The sequence below is a fragment of the Oncorhynchus clarkii genome, chromosome 2 (assembly GCF_045791955.1).
Source record: "Oncorhynchus clarkii lewisi isolate Uvic-CL-2024 chromosome 2, UVic_Ocla_1.0, whole genome shotgun sequence".
In the NCBI taxonomy this organism is placed as follows: Eukaryota; Metazoa; Chordata; class Actinopteri; order Salmoniformes; family Salmonidae; genus Oncorhynchus; species Oncorhynchus clarkii.
Window position 1 is genome coordinate 40,511,774 of NC_092148.1, and position 21,826 is coordinate 40,533,599.

General features: G+C 43.2%; 1 protein-coding gene across 1 annotated transcript in view; it reads right to left on the reverse strand.

The window, feature by feature from the left end:
• Positions 1-2,245: 2,245 nt before the first annotated feature.
• LOC139367949 (SITS-binding protein) overlaps positions 2,246-21,826 on the reverse strand; it is a 79,343-nt gene continuing 59,762 nt past the window's right edge. The window contains exons 6-10 of the mRNA XM_071106367.1: positions 21,178-21,422; positions 20,959-21,095; positions 19,111-19,232; positions 9,700-9,879; positions 2,246-8,912 (exon numbers count right to left, since the gene is read on the reverse strand). Coding sequence (XP_070962468.1) covers positions 8,736-8,912; positions 9,700-9,879; positions 19,111-19,232; positions 20,959-21,095; positions 21,178-21,422 — 861 coding nt within the window. The 3' untranslated portion in view covers positions 2,246-8,735. The remainder of the gene's footprint in view (positions 8,913-9,699; positions 9,880-19,110; positions 19,233-20,958; positions 21,096-21,177; positions 21,423-21,826) is intronic.

The window sequence follows — 21,826 nt, forward strand, 5'->3', positions numbered from 1 at the left end:
CACAATACAATGCATATTTCATAAGGTGTTATTTTCAGGGCCTAGTTTTACCCTAACACTCATCAGGCCTGTAAGTCACATTATGCAGGTTTGCAAAGTGACGTGTAATTCCTATCGGAATCCAAACAGAGTTGGGACAGCCAACATTCTGAAATTTCATTCACCTGCAACTTGCATTCAGAATGACTAAGATATGAGACTCTAAACTGTATGTCACATCTGCTCCTGCTATGCCCTCTGGTGTTCATCCGGTGTCTTCTTGATCTGCAGTTACTCCCCCTGTACACTCTCTCTCTCTCTCCCTCTCCCTCTCCCTCTCTGTGTGGTTGGAGACAGGTGTGCTGAGTCAGAGCAGATCCCTACCAGCTGCAACTCATTCCATAATCAAGACCTCTACAAATACTCAGTCCTGCCACTTCCATTTTGCCAGATTGTAATCTCTGCTCAGTCAGTTCATGATTCTAGCCATTTATGATTATTCAAGATCCTGTTACTCTGCTGAGCCTGTTTCCCTGCCTGACACCGTGTATTGCAGTTACCGCTCTGACTCCTGTCTCCTGTTCCACATCTCACCACCCAACTACCTTGCTCTGGATTTTACTCACCACCACTACCTTGGATTCCCCTCAGGACCTGTTTACCCTGTTCTACTCAGCCAATTCCAACCGCAGTCTCCACATCAGGTTTTTCTGATACTCATCCGAGCTTCCCTGGATCTGCACTCCATATCTCTCTGTGTAACAATAAATAGTTTGGTTCATTTATCCCTGTTTCCTCATCTGAGACTGCTCTTGGGTTCCCCTGTGTCGCTCCGCTTAACACTAACAACCAATTATTGGAATTTTGCCCTTCAATGCCGTCTGGGTTGTGTTCAATAGGGCACACAACAGAACACACTTTAAAATGTTTTGCGATGAAAATGAAAATGAGCATCTTTCCATGTTTCACTCTGTTTTCGACCATTTGGTGCCTAATGAACATGACCCAGGTCCCTCTCCAAAAATACCTCCAGAGAGCTGGATGGTATTTCACATGGCAGAATTAACCTTAACCTTACCAGCTAAAAGCTGGCAAGTTAACTCATTGATCCTGCTTTAAGAAATACCTAGTATAAAAGGGATTACATAAATCCTAAATAGGGCTGAGTAGGGTGATTTGGTGAAAGTAAGATGTCGGTGGCCTACTGCACCCGTCGGTCTGAAGTAAAGGAGTAGAGAGGGAAGGAGAGAGAAGCGAGAAAGAGGCCCCTGGGTGGATCCTGGCCAGGCAGGGAGCTGAAAGGTAGATCGGGGGGGGCTGCATGGGGGAATGTGATTCCCCAGAGAATCTCAGCCACCACCGCATGCTCAACGCCACTATAAATAACTTTTATTAGCTTTAAGAGGAATTCGTGGAGATGTTAGTAGTCAGCATGGACGCACATATACAGTGACAGACTGGCTGACACGGAGGGAGGTAGAGTGAGTGACGTCCATATGTAGACTGCACACACACCAATGCACAAGCAAGATAATACACACTCACAAAGCCAAGCACATGACCATGACCATGAGCATACTCTCAAGCAAGTGAGCACACGTACAACCAAGCAAAAACACATTCACAAAACTAGCCAAGCGCACACTCACAAAACCAAGATAGCACACACTTGAAAAACGAAGCACACAATCATGAATATGAGCACACAGAAATACACAAGCAAGCAGGAAAAAAACACACACACACACACACACACACACACGTTTGTTTTGCTATCCTTGTGGGCACCAAACAATTGATTCCCATTGAAAATGATATTTTAACCCTAACCTTAATTCTAACCCTAATTTTAACCCTAACCCCTAAACCTAAAACAGCCTTTGTCCTTGTGGTAATCGGCAAAATGTCCCCACTTGTCTGAATTTTCCATGTGTTATTATCCCTGTGAGGACTTCTGGTCTCCACAAGGATAGTAAAACCACACACATGCACAAAAAATATAAGGATGACTGCATCGGCACACACATACACTGACAAATAAGATAACAAGCATGCACATGAGCACAAAACACAGCACACACAGCCAAGCATACAGAAACAAGGAACCACACATTTTCTGTCCAAAGGCACAGATACTATAATCATGCAATAACTACAGACAAGAGCTCTAACAAAGGCACACATTGACCATGTACATAGTAACACAATCTTGAGATATCATGATCTGTCTTGTCATCATTTAACAAAGTCAAAAACAGCTTCTGTAAGAAAATGTAAACTTTATTGCAGTTTGTCGATTCTATTTCTCTAATTTACAGAAGAGAAAAATAAAACATGTAATTGCACAGTCATTGAAATATGTACATTATTGATGTGGTTATAGTAATACCCGGTCCGTCCTCCTACTGTATAAGAGAGGGCTGACAACAAGGTACATATCATCACGCTTGCTCAGCGTGTGGTGGGAAAAGTGTCTCCAAGCTTTTCTTAGCAACTTACATATACAGTACCATAAAACAGCATACACTGAAAAACATAAGCAGGAAAAAAGAAAAGCTCTTTACATAAACAGTTAGTTCTACTGCATTTGGGCCATAACGGTTAAGTACATGAATCTCTAATAGGGTTTAAGACGTTTAAGACACATGCCCACAATGTGCTGTGGCACTAAGACATTGTGTGATTTGATTAGCTACTAACAGTAGACCTGAGTGTTCTTTCTGTATGAAGTAAATAAGTCAAATTAAAGTAAATCAATTCAGTTGTCAAAATGAAAGGTGTAATTAAATGACGCAGTTCAGGTCCCAGGATGACAAACAAAACAGAGAGAATCCGTACCGAGGTTTGATTTGTTAAGCAACGACTGGTTTTTGGTTTCTTACGAAGGAAACGTTTTTTAAATTTTTGTTTAATTACATCACCGGGAGAAATTGCTGAAAACCTTTTCTATCTTTCTGACTACAAAACTTAGAAATGCACCGTTTTCACATACACTGGTATGGTGCTGGATATAAAGAATGAGGTGAAAAATCTGTCTGTGAACTGAGGGTATAGTTACAGTAAATCAAATAATAAATTCACTAACCAAATCACTTAGCAGGTCTGTAATGTGTGGAGACAATTGCTCTATGTTTGGACAGCCTCTATAAAAATCACATGCTTTCTAAAACCAGATTGGCTGTCTAACTGTATAGCAGGTAACTCTGACAACTCAGTCAAATGTTAATTCAAAATCTTTACAGTAGATCCGTCTTTCAATTGCTGTGTAGCCTTCAAAATATATTTGAGAATTTTTTTCATAAAACTCTACTACTGCAGTAAATTAATCAGATGCTTTGAGGAGAGGATGTAGCTAATAATTCATAGAGATCAACTCAATATTATCTTGATAAGGGCACTGATGCCAATTAATGGATCCAATGAATGGTTCCCACCAGCCCTTTATCTTAGACAAATATGCTATCATATTACGAAATAATAATTGAAACATTGAATTTCTACTCTAAGCAATCAAGATGTAGCTGTGTGAACTATCACTTTAAAGGGATAGTTCAGTGAAATTACATATTTAGAAATTCTGACTTTGAATGACTGCAATCCACAATTTGGTTTTGTTCATATTAGCATTTTGGGACCAAATAGTATCCCCATTTCAAATGTCCTGCCAAAATCATCTGAACCATTGAGCAACACAATCCATTTAAGAGATGATTTGGATTGCAGTGTGGATTGCAGTCACTCATTGTACTTAGACTGCTTTCAAGGAAACATATCTAAATATGTAATTTCCCTGAACTATCCCATGAAGGTTAGGGTTACTGGAAAGAGAGAGAGCGCACACATTTCTTTGAGACTGAATTGTTTGTAGAAGAAAGTTAAGTTTAACAGGCTGGAGTCTATTTCGTTTAATATATTTTTTTGTATTTGGTGCATTTATATATTGGGTCTATTTACCGACAGCCTGTATAGGTCCGGAAAATACGTTATTGTCTATTTTATTACTCTGCCTGAAATCACTATCTCTTTAGTTCCTATGTCTCTTTCCATGGATGCTTTCCCGCTCAGGGAAAAAAGCGAGCATTTCTTGTGCTGCAGGAGCTGTATTTACTATGCTCTCTTCCGGGACAATGTGGACTGACCGGAGTTTTGAGGCAACAATTGTTTACTTGCAGAAGACTATAGGAAAGAAGTGACTTACTCTTAGTAAACAGATTAAAAACTTGCACAATCTACTGGGGAAAGTACCCACGCCTACCTTTTCCACACCACAGGCTGGACTTCGTTTCAATGTGTTGAGAGTATCACCACCATCTCAACACTCCTTGACTGAATGGCCAATGCCTTCCAGGGACCCCTCCCCAAAGAAGCCTCCCACTCCCCTGGGAAATGGAGCAGGACCGTTGCCTCTGGTGGATTTCGAGGATAATACTCTCACCAATTCTGCTGCCCAACCATGGAAGTACGTCACCCGTCATAGGCATTTCGCATCAGGCCCTAAACTGTTTTACTTCTTTGCTCTATTGCAGATAAGCATGCTCCATTCAAGAAACTAAGGGTAAGGGATAAAGCTAATCCCTGGTTCACGCATGAACTATCAGAAATACTTCTGGAGAGAAATGTAGCTTGGGCTAAGGCTAGGATGACTGAATTTAAGTCTGACTGGCAGTCCTTCAGACGCTTGAGAAATATGTCTATGCCTGGTTAAAAAGGCTAAATCGACATACTTCTTGAACTGGTGAGAATCCAGCTGCCTTCTGGAAGGGAGTCAAATCTCTGAAACAAAACTCCATCCCCTCATTACTCCAGCACGTTACGACAGCCTCTGTTCCCATAACAGATAAGATGGACATTTGTGATGGACATTTTTAATAACCACTGGGGGTCACCTATTTGATTTTATAGCTTCTGAAAACTCTGATTCCACCTCGAGCCAGGTTGCAGAGAACAATACATTCCCAGATACACATTCCTCATTTCAACAATTGAATGTCTACAGTATGTACTAGGTGCCTTATTGAAGATCGATGTAAAAAAAAAAAAAAAAATGGTTGCAGCTGACTCACTTGATCCCTTTCTGCTGCAGATTTCTGCCACACTTATTGCAGAATCCTTATGATATATTTTTAACTTGCCATCTGGAAAACGGCATAAGTCCTCCTCCTACACAGTCCTTCTGACTTGGATAACTACCATCCAATTTCCAAGCTATCTTGCCTTGCCGAAGTTGTAGAGTCCCTGGCCAACTCTCAGCTTGAAACTTTCTTTACTTCTCATTCTATTCTTAATGACCATAAGTCTGGTTTTAGACCCGAACATAGATGATGTGCTATATTGTTTAGACCATCAAAATATGTGTACTGACCTATTTATTGACCCATCGAAAACATTTGATATGATTGACCATGTTTTACTTGTTCAAAGTTTCTCTGAAATAGACCGTGATCAGGCATCTTGCAATTGGTTCAAGAACTATCTAACGGACAGGACACAATGTGTGCTTACTGACGGTATCAAATCTAGTTTCCTTAAAATTACGAAGGTATGCCGCAGAGGGCGATTTTGGGCCCCGTTGTCAACTATTTATGTAAATAATATTGGTCTATCTGTTAAGACCTGCAACATTCATCTCTACGTGGATTATAGTTATTTACTTCTGTGTACCTTCATTACAGCAGGCCATTCATGACCTTCATCCTGGTTTTGACTCAATTCAAAAATCACTTAGTGATCTTAAATGAATGCTAAATGCTAATAAAAACAAATGTATGTTGTTCTCTAGGTCTCTTAATATTGACCCTGAGGACTTGCATATTTGCTAATTGAATGGAGCCCCAAGTTCCCCATTTAAAAATACTTGGGGATTTGGATTGACGATAAGCTCTCTTTTAAAGCACACGTTGAAAAACAATTTAGATTGGTTCCTTTTATAGAAATAAATCCTTCCTCACTTTGGAAAGTAGAAAGAGGATTGTTCAAGCCACGCTTCTCCCAGTACTTGATAATGGCGATATAATCTACATGCATGCACAGCCTTTGCTTTAAACCCTTTCGAATCAGTCTATCATTTAGCACTGCGCTTTATCACTGGGGACAATGTTTTTTACACACCACTGCATTATCTATAGCTCTGTTGACTGGGAGTCTCTGACTACCAGAAGGGCCCAGCGGTGGCTACTTTTTTAGTATATAAAGCGGTTCTTCTAACTCAGCTCCCGTATTAACTGGAGATCCAGCAATTTTCAGACCCACTCTCTGGACTGGCTGGTTCTAGAGGTCCCGCGCGTCTCCATTGACCTGGGTAAAAATGCCTTTAGTTTTTATGTTTCTATGCCCCCAGGTCATGGAATAACCTTCAGGCCACCTTGAAATTTGACTCGCTTGTCTGAATTGGACAGTTTAGATTGAGTTTAAGGGAGGTGATATGTGAGTTGTTTGTTTTGATGACTCTTATTGTATTTATTGTATTGATATTATTTATTGTATGTTCCTGTTCACCGGGCTCCCTTGCAAATTAGATCCTGGTCTCAATGGTGATCCACCCTGTATACAATTGGGGGAGGGGCTTGCATTCTTTGACAATAGTCATTCTAATCTGCATCCAAACTGTGCTGCAACGGTTGCTATGACAGCGCAAACAGTACATAGGTGTTTCCAACCATTGACATATACAGGTACTTTGGGGCACCTTAGAACATCCCTGTCTTATTTGAATCTCCATTACAACTGGCGTCCACCTTTAGAGCCTGGTGTCTTTCTTTAGAGCTTCCTCTGGCTACCACGAAAGAGCACACCAACACAGCAGCAGTGCCAGTAAAACATGACCATACGATTAAAACATTTTAAGACAGACAGCATATTGAGTATGAGGTTTGAGTGGGCTAAGCTGCTATAAGCAACATCTGTTGCGTATGGTGCATGCTCTTGCTGGGACAGTGGTTTAGGTTCAAGTTCATGTATAAAAAAGGCACTCAAATGGGTTGCTTATACCAGAATAGAGCTTGAAAAGCTACACTATGTATACGAAAGTATGTGGACACCCATTCAAATTAGTAGATTCAGCAATTTCAGCCACACCCGTTGCTGACAAGTGTAAAAAATTCAGCAGACAGCCACAGAACGGGACCACTGAGTGCTGAAGAGCGCACAAAAATGTCTGTCCTCAGTTGCAACACTCACTAACAAGTTCCAAACTGCCTCTGGAAGCAACGTCAGCACAGGAAGTGTTTGTCGGGAGCTTCACGAAATGGGTTTCCATGGCCGAGTAGCAGCACACAAGCCTAAGATCCCCATGCGCAATGCCAAGCATCAGTTGGAGTGGTGTAAGGCTCGCCACCAATGGACTCTGGAGCAGTGGAAAAGGGTTCTCTAGAGTGATGAATTACGCATCACCATCTGGCAGTCCGACGGACGTTTGGCGGATGTTAGGAGAACGCTACCTGCCTCAATACTTAGTGCCAGCTGTAAAGTTTGGTGGAGGAGGAGTAATGGTCTGGGGCTGTTTTTGAAAGGAAATGATAATGATACAGCATACAATGACATTCTTGACAATTCTGAGCTTCCAACAATAGGTTGGGGAAGGCCCTTTCCTATTTCAGCATGACAATGCCCCCGTGCACAAAACGAGACCCATACAGAAATGGTTTGTTGAGATTGGTGTGGAAGAACTTGACTGGCCTGTACAGTTCCCTGACCTCAACCCCATCGAACACCTTTGGGATGAATTGTAACGCTGACTGCAAGCCAGCCCTAATCACCCATCATCAGTGCCCGACCTCACTAATACTCTTGTGGCTGGATGGGAGCAACTCCCCGCATCAATGTTCCAACATCTAGTGGAAAGCCTTCCCAGAAGAGTGGCGGCTGTTATAGCAGCAAAGGGGGGACCAACTCCATATTAATGCCCATGATTTTGGAATGAGATGTTTGACCTGCAGGTGTCCACATACTTTTGGTCAAGTAGTGTATGTTAAGGTTGTAAAGTACAATAAAGAATATTAGCATTATATTCTGCATATTGTTTGAGCATGAGTTGAAAAAATAAGTGCTTTAAAGGAAAGGGGTGTCTCGAAGTCTTGAAGTGTGTAAGTATTGATTGTTAGCGTAGTAAAGCAATGAAAAAACTGAAGTTGAGGTACATTCATCATACATCAGCTCTAAGCCTAGGTCAAGTAAAAGCTGTTCCAAAGAATGAAAGAGACATACCAAGCTGCTTCAGCCTCTTTCATATTAAGCAAACATCTCATTCATTCCTTCCAGGCTCTCCGTTAGCAGAAACCATATTCTTCTGTTTCTTTTCCTTCGTTTGGTCTTCTTTAGAAATTCATATCTTTTCTTTTTAAGCGAACGAGGGGCTTGCGTTGGTACTCTATGTCTCCATGAGAACCGGCAGCAGTTAAACGTTAGAAATGAATCATATGTAAACACATAGGTTTCTTTCTTAGATACAAAAAAGCAAGAACAGCAATGATTAGAAGAAACAAAAAAGAAGTCCTGAAACAATCAGCCGAGAGGTACAGCAGATTAAAGTTAAAAAAGGAAGAAAAGAGAAGAAAACGACGTCAATAAAATACAAATCGTTCTGAATTGTAAAGTGCAAGTATAAAAATATTCACATCTAATCTCAAGAAGAAGTCTTGAGCCTCTGTCAATTGTCTTTGTGGAAAAGTGCAACTTGAGAACAGCACGAGTAAAACATAAAATAAAAGATTCGAAACTAGTATCCGGATAGGTCACGTATAAATCACGTGACTTGAGCCTCAAGATCTCCTCCGTAAGAAAATGGCAACCTCCTCGAGGGCAACAGGGTAGTCCTCCAAGAGAGTTCCCCCGTCAAACACCTGGGCGTTGCGGCTGTCCTGCCACTGAAAGCCCCCGTCGGGCAGGTAAATATTTCTCCGTACTGTCCCCCTCTCTATTACCGGGGCAACAAGGACCTGGAAAAACATAAAAATAACAACAACACATTAAAGGAGAAGTTCAGTATTTTAAAATATGTCTATCCCACTTCTGACATCAACTGTAATAAAGAGGCCTAGGGCCTCAGTCTTCTAGGATGGCATTGGCCACTAGTTGACGTTGGTGTTAGAAGTGGAATCCACGCAGGAGACTGTCTGAGATGAATACTGAGGCCCTAGGCCTCTTTCTTACACTTGGAAACCAGGGGGGTCTCCTTCAGTAGGCCCCAAACGGCATATTTAAAAATATATTTTTTTATTGAACCTTTTGTTTAAACAGAAAAACCTAATTGAGACCCATGCTTCTTTTACAAAAAGTACCCTGCAATCAATCATACAAATGTACAATTCCAACGCAATAAAAGTAATTTATGAAAAGTAGCTTCATGAAACGACCATAAGAAAAATAAAAACTATTCTCAGTTTAAAGTTGCCCTAGCGGTACCAAAACATCCAATTTGAGAGTTCTGGAGATCACTGAAAAAGTAACGAAAAAAAATAAATAACGAAATGCAGATCTACCTAACTCCCAAAAGGATCTCCAGAGTTGGCCATCTCTGGGACCGGGTCTGGTAGCTTGTACGTCTGTAGGTTAACAATGAAGTAAGGTACGGCTGAAGTTCGTGCAAGAGGGCTTTATAAACGGAGAAGTTGTACCAGAATGTATGCAATAATAATGTTTATTATCGCTGTGCGTCCTTCAATCTTAACCAGCAGAATCAGAACAAGTATAAAACAATGCCACGTCTGAGTGTCATTCGGTCACCTCGTCTCCGATGAGGAACTGGTCATCAATGGTGAAGGTCGCGGGGTCATCAGGGCTGAGCCACCACAGGGGCCGGTAAATTGGGCTCCCCGAGGTCATCCAGTCCTCTGCATACCTCGTCACCAGTGGAACCACAAAGTCCTGGTGCCACGCGATGAGAGCCCGCGTCAAGTTCAGCACCTAGGGTGGAGGGACAATCACATAGAAATACACAGAAACAACATACTTTTGAACAATCATTGGAACTGTCAAAGCTGTAAGCAGTACTGAGGGCCAGTCTTAAACCAGATTTAGCCTTTCCCACTGGGCAAAAACTGATTTGAATCAACGTTGTTTTCAAGTCATTTCAACAAAAGAAATATAATGTAATGACGTTGAATCAACGTGGAAAACTGATTGAATTTGAAAAAAGTCATTAACATAGGGGACTTTTTTCTTCTCCCCCCCACCCAACTTTGAACCTAAATCCAATGACATGGTGACATGTTCTGTTGATCTCACATGAATTCAGGTTAGTTGACAACTAAATCAAATGTAAATCAAAAATAGAAGTTGAACATGTCTGTGCCCAGCACTTTCAGTGGAGATTTTTCTTTGAGCATGTATTTTAGTCCAGGAGTGAGCTTAATCTGGCTGCTGAAACTGGTCCTCAGTGTACATTAAAGACCTGTAAATGCATTTGAGTTGAGAGAGAGGTGGGCCAAGTTCAGCTGTCCTTCTCAGACATGCAGGAATAAAGAACAGAGCATTGTTAACATTGTGGTCTAACAGTGTCCGTCTCCTCTCTCCGGCTTGGGCCAAACCTCTCGGACATTCCAGGAAGGGTCACACACCCGGGTTAACGTCCTCTCCAGTCTCCCGTGACGGAAACAAAATCCAACCACAACCATAAAACTATGTATTTTGACAAGGGGGGGAAAACATTTGTCGAAATGAATGTGGAAGAATCATAGCCTGGCTAAGACTGGAGCTCTAATTGAGAAAACAGGCATGCGGTTTAAACCATGGTTGTATTCCTATTTGGACTCAAAACGGTGATTGATGTAACAGTCTCTGAAGGGTGTTGCGCATGCACGCGCACACACTCACACACACACACACACACTCACACACTCACACACTCACACACACACACACTATGATGGCCAATGCAAATACACCCAAACACACACGCACACTATGGAAAATAAAGGTAGTCCAAGGTATTTCTCACGACAACACAATAATAGCAGTCTGACATACCTACTGTAATTTGTCATGTGTTATATATCCAGCAGAACACCACTTAATTCAAGCTCTCTGAGACACAAATGACACTCTACTTCCCATACAGTGCACTACTTTTGACCAGCACCACATATGGAGGAAAAGGGTGTCATTTGAGATACAGCCAAGGACCGACATGGAAAAACTGCAGTCCCTCAACTGACCAATATTTTCACGTCCCATTTCTCCATAATTGTCATGCAAATTATGTTTCTCTCTGGATATTTTCTCCCTCTCTTCGCTTCCCAAACGTGGAAAAATGAGTTGATCTCCCTCAGCCCTGTCACACTAGTCAATTACACATGGGAACCTTAATGACGGTAATAAAGTATTTTTCCAAGACTTGTCCTCAAATTCATTATCATTCCTGCCGAAGTGGCTCGCGTCATGGCCGAGAGTGAGAGAGTCATAAATCTAGAGGAAGGCCCTAATGTCGACCAGATGGACTCCTAACCACAGGTGATACTGGTCCGGAGGGAGGGAGGGGGCCAACCGATTGCTCCCATTGACAGAAGGGGGGAAAACACTCTTTCACCACCATCATCATGCTTTGGTTAAGGCAAAACTTAGCCACCCAATCCAGACAATTCCACCCCCTCGCTTCCACTACCACAACCCCCAAACCCCAACACTATCACCATACCCACCATCAACCCCCGAAAAGCCACTGGACCTAGCTGAAAACCCTTACTTGCATTCTAAATAGTAGGCTCATTGGGTATGCAAAAACAGAACGTTTTATGAGATATCATTTTTTTTAATGGAGTATGTTTTAAATGCCAGGATGTCATACTCATTTTGGCTTTCATCTAGTATGAATTCGCTGCACACTATTGAGGAAGATAATCTTGTGTGTTTCACAACAGCTGATAATCAAATAAGGGGATATTCCAAAATGAATTAATTGCAGGGAACAACCCAATTGTGCATTATATGACAACTTCTTAGTATGGATAAGCAATAGTATGTTGACCATACCCTATTCAAAGGAATTTAAGCATTTTGTCTTGCCCATTCCCCCTCAATGGCACACATACACAATCCATCTATCAATTGTCTCAAGGCTTAAAAATCTTCTTTAACCCGTCTCCTCCCCTTCATCTACACTGATTGAAGTGGATTTAACAAGTGATCAATAAGGGATCATAGCTTTCACCTGAATTCACCTGGTCAGTCTATATCCTGGAAAGAGCAGGTGTTCTTATTGTTCTGTATACTTTGTGTATTTGTTCCGTTTCTACTAAACGGTATTCTGAAATATAATGAACAAAAATAAATGCAACATGCAACAATTTTACTGAGTTACAGTTCATATAAGGAAATCGGTCAATTGAAATTAATTCATTAGACCCTATGGATTTCACATGACTGGGCAGAGACGCAGCTATGGGTGGACCTGGGAGGGCATAGGCCCACCAACTTGGGAGCCAGGCCTAGCCAATCAGAATGAGTTTTTCCCCACAAAAGGGCTTTATTACAGACCAAAATACTCTTCAGTTTCATCAGCTGTCTGGGTGGCTGGTCTCAGATGATCCAACAGGTGAATAAGCCGAATGTGGAAGTCCTGGGTTGGCATGGTTACATGTGGTTTGCGGTTGTGTGGCCGGTTGGACGTACTGCCAAATTCTCTACGTAAATTCTTTACGGTAGAGCAATTAACCTTACATTTCTCTGGCAACAGCTCTGGTGGACATTCCTGCAGCCAGCATGCCAATTGCACGCTCCCTCAAAACTTGAGACATCGATGGCATTGTGCGAAAACACTGCACATTTTAGACTGGCCTTTAAATGTTCCCAGCACAAGGTGCACTTGTGTAATGATGATGCCATTTAATTAGCTTCAGGTGGATGGATTATCTTGGCAAAGGAGTAATGCTCACAAACAGGGATGCAAACAAAATTGTGCACAAAATTGGAGAGAAATACGCTTTTGTGCGTATTGAAAATGTATTTAATTTCAGCTCATGAAACATAGGACCAACAACTTACAGTGGGGCAAAAAAGTATTTAGTCAGCCACCAATTGTGCAAGTTCTCCCACTTATAAAGATGATAGAGGCCTGTTATTTTCATCATAGGTACCCTTCAACTATGACAGACAAAATGAGAAAAATGAATTCTTAATGAATTTATTTGCAAATTATGGTGGAAAATAAGTATTTGGTCACCTACAAACATGCAAGATTTCTGGCTCTCACAGACCTGTAACTTCTTCTTTAAGAGGCTCCTCTGTCCTCCACTCGTTACCTGTATTAATGCCACCTGTTTGAACTTGTTATCAGTATAAAAGACACCAGTCCACAACCTCAAACAGTCACACTCCAAACTCCACTATGGTCAAGACCAAAGAGCTGTCAAAGGACACCAGAAACAAAATTGTAGACCTGCACCAGGCTGGGAAGACTGAATCTGCAATAGGTAAGCAGCTTGGTTTGAAGAAATCAACTGTGGGAGCAATTATTAGGAAATGGAAGACATAAAAGACCACTGATAATCTCCCTCGATCTGGGGCTCCACGCAAGATCTCACCCCGTGGGGTCAAAATGATCACAAGAACAGTGAGCAAAAATCCCAGAACCACACGGGGGGACCTAGTGAATGACCTGCAGAGAACTGGGACCAAAGTAACAAAGCCTACCATCAGTAACACACTACGCCGCCAGGGATTCAAATCCTGCAGTGCCAGACGTGTCCCCCTGCTTAAGCCAGTACATGTCCAGCCTCGTCTGAAGTTTGCTAGAGAGCATTTGGATGATCCAGAAGAAGATTGGGAGAATGTCATATGGTCAGATGAAACCAAAATATAACTTTTTGGTAAAAACTCAACTCGTCATGTTTGGAGGACAAAGAATGCTGAGTTGCATCCAAAGAACACCATACCTACTGTGAAGCATGGGGGTGGAAACATCACGCTTTGGGGTTGTTTTTCTGCAAAGGGACCAGGACGACTGATCCGTGTAAAGGAAAGAATGAATGGGGCCATGTATCGTGAGATTTTGAGTGAAAACCTCCTTCCATCAGCAAGGGCATTGAAGATGAAACGTGGCTGGGTCTTTCAGCATGACAATGATCCCAAACACACCGCCCGGGCAACGAAGGAGTGGCTTCGTAAGAAGCATTTCAAGGTCCTGGAGTGGCCTAGCCAGTCTCCAGATCTCAACCCCATAGAAAATCTTTGGAGGGAGTTGAAAGTCCGTGTTGCCCAGCAACAGCCCCAAAACATCACTGCTCTAGAGGAGATCTGCATGGAGGAATGGGCCAAAATACCAGCAACAGTATGTGAAAACCTTATGAAGACTTACAGAAAACGTTTGACCTCTGTCATTGCCAACAAAGGGTATATAACAAAGTATTGAGACAAACTTTTGTTATTGACCAAATACTTATTTTCCACCATAATTTGCAAATAAATTCATTAAAAATCCTACAATGTGATTTTCTGGATTTTTTTGCTCATTTTGTCTGTCATAGTCTGTCACCTGCTCGTCAAACATCTCATTCCAAAATCATGGGCATTAATATGGAGTTTGTCCCCCCCTTTGCTGCTATAACAGCTTCCACTCTTCTGGGAAGGCTTTCTACTACAAGTTGGAACATTGCTGCGGGGACTTGCTGCCATTCTGCCACAAGAGCATTAATGAGGTCGGGCACTGATGTTGGGCGATTAGGCCTGGCTAGCAGTCAGTGTTCCAATTCATCCCAAAGGTGATTGATGGGGTTGAGGCTCTGTGAAGGCAAGTCAAGTTCTTCCACACCGATGTCGACAAACCATTTCTGTATGGACATCGCTTTGTGCATGGCGGCAATGTCATGCTGAAACAGAAAAGAGCCTTCCCCAAACTGTTGCCACAACGTTGGAAGTACAGAATCGTCTAGAGTGTAATTGTATGCTGTAGCTTTCAGATTTCCCTTCACTGGAACTAAAGGAACTAGCCTGAACCATGAAAAACATCCCCGGACCATTATTCCTCCTCCACCAAACTTTACAGTTGGCACTATGCATTTTACAGTTGGCACTTTGCAACCCAGATTCGTCCATCAGACTGCCAGATGGTGAAGCATTATTCATCACTCCAGAGAACATACTTCTACTGCTCCAGAGTCCAATGGTGGCGAGCCTTACACCACTCCAGTCGACGCTGGGCCTTGCACACCGTGACATTAGGCTTGTGTGCAGCTGCTCGGCCATGGAAACCCATTTCATGAAGCTCCCGACAAAGGCTTGTGGCTTGTGCTGAAGTTGCTTCCAAAGGCAGTTTGGAACTCAGTATTGAGTGTTGCAACCGAGGACAGACTATTTTTACGCTCTTCAGCATTTGGCGGTCCCGTTCTGTGAGCTTGTGTGGCCTACCACTTCGCGGCTGAGCCGTTGTTGCTCCTAGACGTTTCGACTTCACAATAACAGCACTTACAGTTGACTGGATCAGCTCTAGGAAGACAGAAATTTGACTGACTTGTTGGAAAGGTGGCATTCTATGATGGTCCCATGTGGAAAGTCACTGAGCTCTTCAGTAAGACCATTCTACTGTCAATGTTTGTCTATGGAGATTGCATGGATGTATGCTCTATTTTATACACCTGTCACCACTAATATGAAGTGGTGTCCACATACATTTACCCATGTAGTGTATTCCCTGCAGGTTACCACTGGATTTCTTAACACACTACTAAAGGGATATTACGAGGAGCTCCGTGTCAAGCCTTCTTGATACTATACAGAGGAAATGGCATGGGAAATGGTAATTGTCTGCGTTCAAAATCCCGCCCCAATGAAATTACATCCCTATTAGGAACAACGAAATCGAAATATGAAAAAGATCAAGTGGAAGAATTACATTTTACAACTGATATAAAATTATTCAACCAGAAATGTAACTTGATGATTTAGTGAATACATTTTTAATTGCACACCAATTTTTTGTAGTTGCAATTAAGACAAATTATGCCTACACCAAAGCTACTCTTCTGCAAAAATAAAGTTATTGAAGACTAACTTGTATTTCATTTCCACATTGTAAATGAAAGTGATATGGAATGCCGCAACGTGTGATAGACAATTTAAATGTCACTATAAAACAAAGCACTTTGCAAAGCTTGATCTTGTTCATTATTTGAATCAGCTGCATAGTGCTTAGGGCAAAAAACTAAACGTGCATCCCGTCGGGTCCCCAGAACCAATTTTGGGAAATGCTAAGTTAATATAACATCTTCCAAATAACATGAAATTACTCTCCCATACCACATTTCTTTCCAATTCAGACATTGTTTCTTCAATAAAGTACAATTTGTGCAACATCTTGTGCAACCTAAAATCCTTAAGTGTCTATTGACGCACCTGTGCATCAATCTAAGTAACATAATGACATCAGTTTAAGCTAGAGGTTGGGCTGCGTCTCAATCCACTGCATCTGCCTATATTGGTCTTCTGCATCTGTGGTGGAAGATCCTCAAAACAGGGGGCCCCTCAGAGGTGCGTGCTCAGTCCGCTCCGGTACTACCTGTTCAGCCACGACTGCATGGCCAGGCACGACTCCAACACTATCATCAAGTTTGCCGATGACACAACAGTGGTAGGTCTGATTACCGCTAACGATGAGACAGCCTATAAGGAGGAGGCCAGAGACCTGACCGTGTGGTGCCAGGACAACAACCTCTCCCCCCTCAATGTGATCAAGACAAAGGAGATGGCTATGGACTACAAGAAAAGGAGGACCGAGCACGCCCCCATTCTCATCGACGGGGCTGTAGGGGAGCAGGTTGAGAGCTTCAAGTTCCTTGGTGTCCACATCACCAACAAACTATCATGGTTCAAACACACTAAGACAGTTGTGAAGAGGGCACGACAAAGCCTATTCCCCATCAAGAGACTGAAAAGATGTGGCATGGGTCCTCAGATCCTCAAAAGGCTCAACAGCTGCACCATCGAGAGCATCCTAACTGGTTGCATCACTGCCTGGTATGGGAACTGCTCGGCCTCCGACCGCAAGGCACTACAGAGGGTAGTGCGTACGGCCCAGTACATCACTGGGGCCAAGCTTCTTGCCATCTGGGACCTCTATACCAGGCAATGTGTCAGAGGAAGGCCCTAAAATTTTCAAAGACTCCAGCCACCCTAGTCATAGGCTGTTCCCTCTGCTACCACACGGCAAGCAGTACCGGAGCGCCAAGTCTAGGTCCAAAAGTCTTCTTAACATCTTCTTCTCCCAAGCCATAAAACTCCTGAACAGCTAATCAAAGGGCTACCCAGACCCCTCTTTTACGCTGCTGCCGCTACACTCTGTTTAATATCTATGCATAGTCACTTTAACTCTACCTACATATTACCTCAATTGCCTCGACTAACCTTCAGTCAGTGATAGTGCATTTGTCAAAGGAGGCCTGGAAACATGCCCATCAGAAAGTACAGGAACATGAGAGAAGCAAGACCCATAGAGAAAGTGCAGAAGCCTTTTCCCTTAGAGCCAGCAAATCCGTACCCTTCTGAGTGATAAGCAAATGTCAGTTCAACGAGACCAGGTCAGAAAGAGGAGGCAGGTCATGGAACGTGTGATTGATGTAGTTAAAGTTATTGGAAAATGTGGGCTTAGCTACAGAGGACACAGACACGAAGCAGCATATAACTTGGAAAACATTGCCGACAATCATGGCTAGTTTTTTGAGCATATATTGTTACTAGTGGTAATTACTTCCTGGTTACTCTGAAGGAGCTATGTTATGACTCTTCCTTAACAGGCTGACAAGGGTGAAAGAACATTTGCTGTGAGTTAAAGCTTTTGTACAGAGGCATGTCTTTTGGACTTTCATATTCTACCTGCAGTTATGTAGCCAATGTTCCATTTCATTGACTCAGTGTATAGATGTGTTTATTGTGTGCTGTTGGCTTTATGGGCACCAGTGAGTGAACATTGTAATCTAATTTTTTTTGTAGAGGAGTGCTTTTTCGACTTTTGTATTATACTTACTTACACTGTTGTAGCTTATGTTTAAGTTCTGTGAATGTGTGTGTGTGAAGTTTTTGTTGCTACTTTTGATATGCTTGATGCTTGAATATAAAGATAATCATTTGAACATTTGAGCTAACTCTGTATATCTCATTCTCTTTTTAAAAAGTGTATACTAATTGTTTTGTGTGTCTAGCCTTGTACATTTGTATGTGCTATGATTGGCGTATTCCTAGTGAGTTTATGAGGGTACACCCATAGCCATAGCATACCTTGAAAACTCAGTGTTCAGATAGGCTACATGTTGGTCAGTCCCAAGTGTTTGTATTTTGTAATGTGGATAACTTTCTTCCCAGATGAACATAGTGGCCAAATGTATAACTAGCTTGGAACCCGTTACATCAACAAATAGGGTTAGCCTACAAAATTAGAGGTCTGGTGGTTTGCGTGAACAGGGTGACCTGGGATGGAGTCAAATTCCCGGCCTGAATTATTGTTTCAGTCCGCCCCTGGTGACCAGACACCCTGAGACTACCCTTGGAGCCCTAATCCCTTGTTTTCCTTGCCCACTAGGTGAAGTGTATATTTCTGATGTCCATCAGAGAGGTAAGGACGGGGAGTGATCCAGTATCATGCTGGGAAAGAGAGAGGGGAGAGAGGAAGGGAGAGAGAAAGGCCTAGCTTTGGATAGACCCAGGGACAATGTGCTCAATGTACTCTAAACACTTCCACAAACACACAAAAGTGACTGACAAAAAGACAGACAGATGGACTGATGGACGAAAGCGGTGTGAAAAGCGCTGAGTGACCCAGAGGCAAAGGGAGAGGCTGCTGGATCAATAAACACACTATCAGAATATCAGGCCTCCACTGACAGAGCACACACCGTAACCCTAAACACACTAGCTAAACTATCCTATAAGAATGAAAGAACATCTCTCCAGCACATCGAATTGGCCAAATTCACTCCCCACCTCTCCACTGTGATAGGAATGTGTGGTGGTGAGTATGTAAAAAGGTCTTCGGTCTAAAGTCCCAAACATTGTAGTCTTCGAGGAGGTCTGAACATTTTGGGTGTTTGTGTGTATGACGGTTCAGGGTTGCATTTTCCAACTAGGAGTTTTGAAAACCCTGGGAACGTTTTTGAAATGTTGAAAGCCTATTTGGAGACTTTATGGTGTCTTGTGAGGGTGGTGTTCACTCACCCGGTCCTCCCCACAGACCCAGGGAGGCGTCTCAAAGCTGATGACGGGGAGGAAGGCTACAATCTGCAGCCACCTGATGAACAGTTCCTCGTCAGTCACCAGGTCCCCAGATAGAGAACCACCTGGAAGAAAGAAAGAAAGAAAGAGATGGGCGGGGGGTGGGGAGGAATATGTAGGGGAAGGGTGTGGAGGGAGAGAGAGAGTTAGAATTTAGCAAACCAGCTTGCTATGCCCATATACTGTAGAGGTAGACGGACATTTCACTGAAGGCGTGAAATCCAACAGTTATTAATACAGCCTTTTAGTCTGAGAGGGTGATAGAAGTTAGTGTGATTTCCAGCCCATCTATCCTTCCTCTCTCTGACACATTTCTGTTTTCTCCACATCAAAGTAAATACTTGTCTGATATGTTCCCTAACCGGAATTCAGAGTATTTTGGGAATATGTTGTTTTTTTGCCAAAACCCAAGGATGTTTCACCTTTGGGAATATGCAGTCGTCCAGAATATCAAAGGTGGTCCAATGGATGTTAATTTAAATAGAATCAGGTCTGACTGCAGACTTTATGGTAGAAATAGCAGTGAACCCATGACCAAACCATCTCAAAATAACTTCAAATCAAGTCATTGATCAACACAATTCATTCAAGAGATGATTTGGGTGGCCTCCTGAGTGGCGCAGCAGTTTAAGGCACTGCATCGCAGTGCTTGAGGCATCACTACAGACCCGGGTTCGATCCCAGTGTGTCACAGCTGGCCCAGCATCGTCCGGGTTAGGGGAGGGTTTGGCCAACCAGGATGTCCTTGTACCATCACGCTCTAGCGACTACTTGTGGCAGGCCGGGCGCCTGCAAGCTGACTTCGGTCACAATGTGTTTCCTCCGACACATTGGTGCGGCTGGCTTCCGGGTTAAGCGAGCAGTGTGTCAAGAAGCAGTGTGGCTTGGCAGGGCTGTGTTAGGGAGGACGCATGGCTCTCGACCGTTGCCTCTCCTGAGTCTGTACGAGAGTTGCAGCGATGGTACAAGACCGTAACTAAACTAAAGTGTGGATTGCAGTCCCTCCTTGTCCACTGCTTTCAGGGCAAGGAAACAAATATGCTAACATGTACTTTTGCTGAACTTTCCCTTTATGCAGGACTATCCAAACAATGTAAAAGCAGTGAGCATTTGAATCAGACTTAATGTATTCTTTTTTTACATTTTTTATTTTACCCTATTTTTCCCCCCAATTTTGTGGTATCCAATTGTTAGTAGTTACTATCTTGTCTCATCGCTACAACTCCCGTACGGGCTCGGGAGAGACAAAGGGCGAAAGCCATGCGTCCTCCGAAACACAACCAACCAAGCCGCACTGCTTCTTAACACAGCGCGCATCCAACCCGGAAGCCAGCCGCACCAATGTATTGGAGGAAACACAGTGCACCTGGCAACCTGGTCAGCGTGCACTACGCCCGATGAGACAAGGATATCCCTACCGGCCAAGTCCTCCCTAACCCGGACGACGCTAGGCCAATTGTGCGTCGCCCCATGGACCTCCCGGTAGCGGCCAGCTGCGACAGAGCCTGGGCTCAAACCCAGAGTCTCTGGTGGCACAGCTACCACTGCGCCACCCGGGAGGCCCCAGACTTACTGTATTCTATAGACTATTTCAGGGTATAACTGACTGATAGTTCTGCTTAAAGGTATGGATTGATAAATTGATTGATGAATAGAGCGAGTGAGCAAATTAATGAGTGAGTGAGTCAACATTCACTCGTTTGCTTGCTTGATCACTAGCAAGAGTGTGAGTGTCTTTGTTACAACAATCTGAACTGAAGGTATAGTGATGGTGAGTAGCTGTGGTATTACCTACTGCGTCGGGAATGAGTAAGTTGTACCCCAGCAGAGTGTGGTGCAGCAAGGAGGGAATGAGGCCCTTCAGTCCAGAGGAGCTCCAGTCAGACTGCAAAGGAGGCATCCGCACAAACACAGGCTTGTGGCTCGACCTGGGGGAAGAGAGATAGATGATAGTCATGCATATTGTCAGTGTCTAGTGAGTGTGTGTGTGTGTCCTCCCTCAGCCCTCACCTTGTCCCTGCATTCATGATAGCTGACTCTTCTATCCTGGCTGCCACATCTGCCAGTTGGCCAATATACTGGTCTCCCCCGCCTAGGTCCATCAGGTTCCCCTCTGCCCCCTCCAGATGGATGGACTCCATGCCCAGACGGGCCTGCAGCAAGCCCACCCGGTCCAGGAACCAGCTGACCGCCTCTGGGTTGCTGATGTTCAGTTTCACGCAGAACTGCCCTCGCCACTGGGTCAGCACAGGCACCTGGAAAGAGAGCGAGTAGATTGGGCAATATGTCATTGTATGGCCTTTACATACTTAAAACATTAGAACATGCCTGACTTGGACAATACCTGAAGAGGACAAGCAGGAAATAAACACCACAATAAATATCAAATGCAAGGATGACAGTTTTTATTTTTATCTTCCAGATAACAACCACCCGCCACCCAATCACAACGGACACCTCCCTCAGGTCGAATGGATCTCCCATTTACACTCATAGAAAAAACGGTGCTAAGTAGAACCATATAGCGTTCTTCGGCTTTTCCCGATAGGGAAAAAAAAACTTCCAAAAAGGGTTATTCAGATGAAAACGGTTCATGATAAAACCCGATCCCTTCGCAAAGAACCCTTTTGTAATCCTTTTTTCTGAGTGTAGAGGTCCA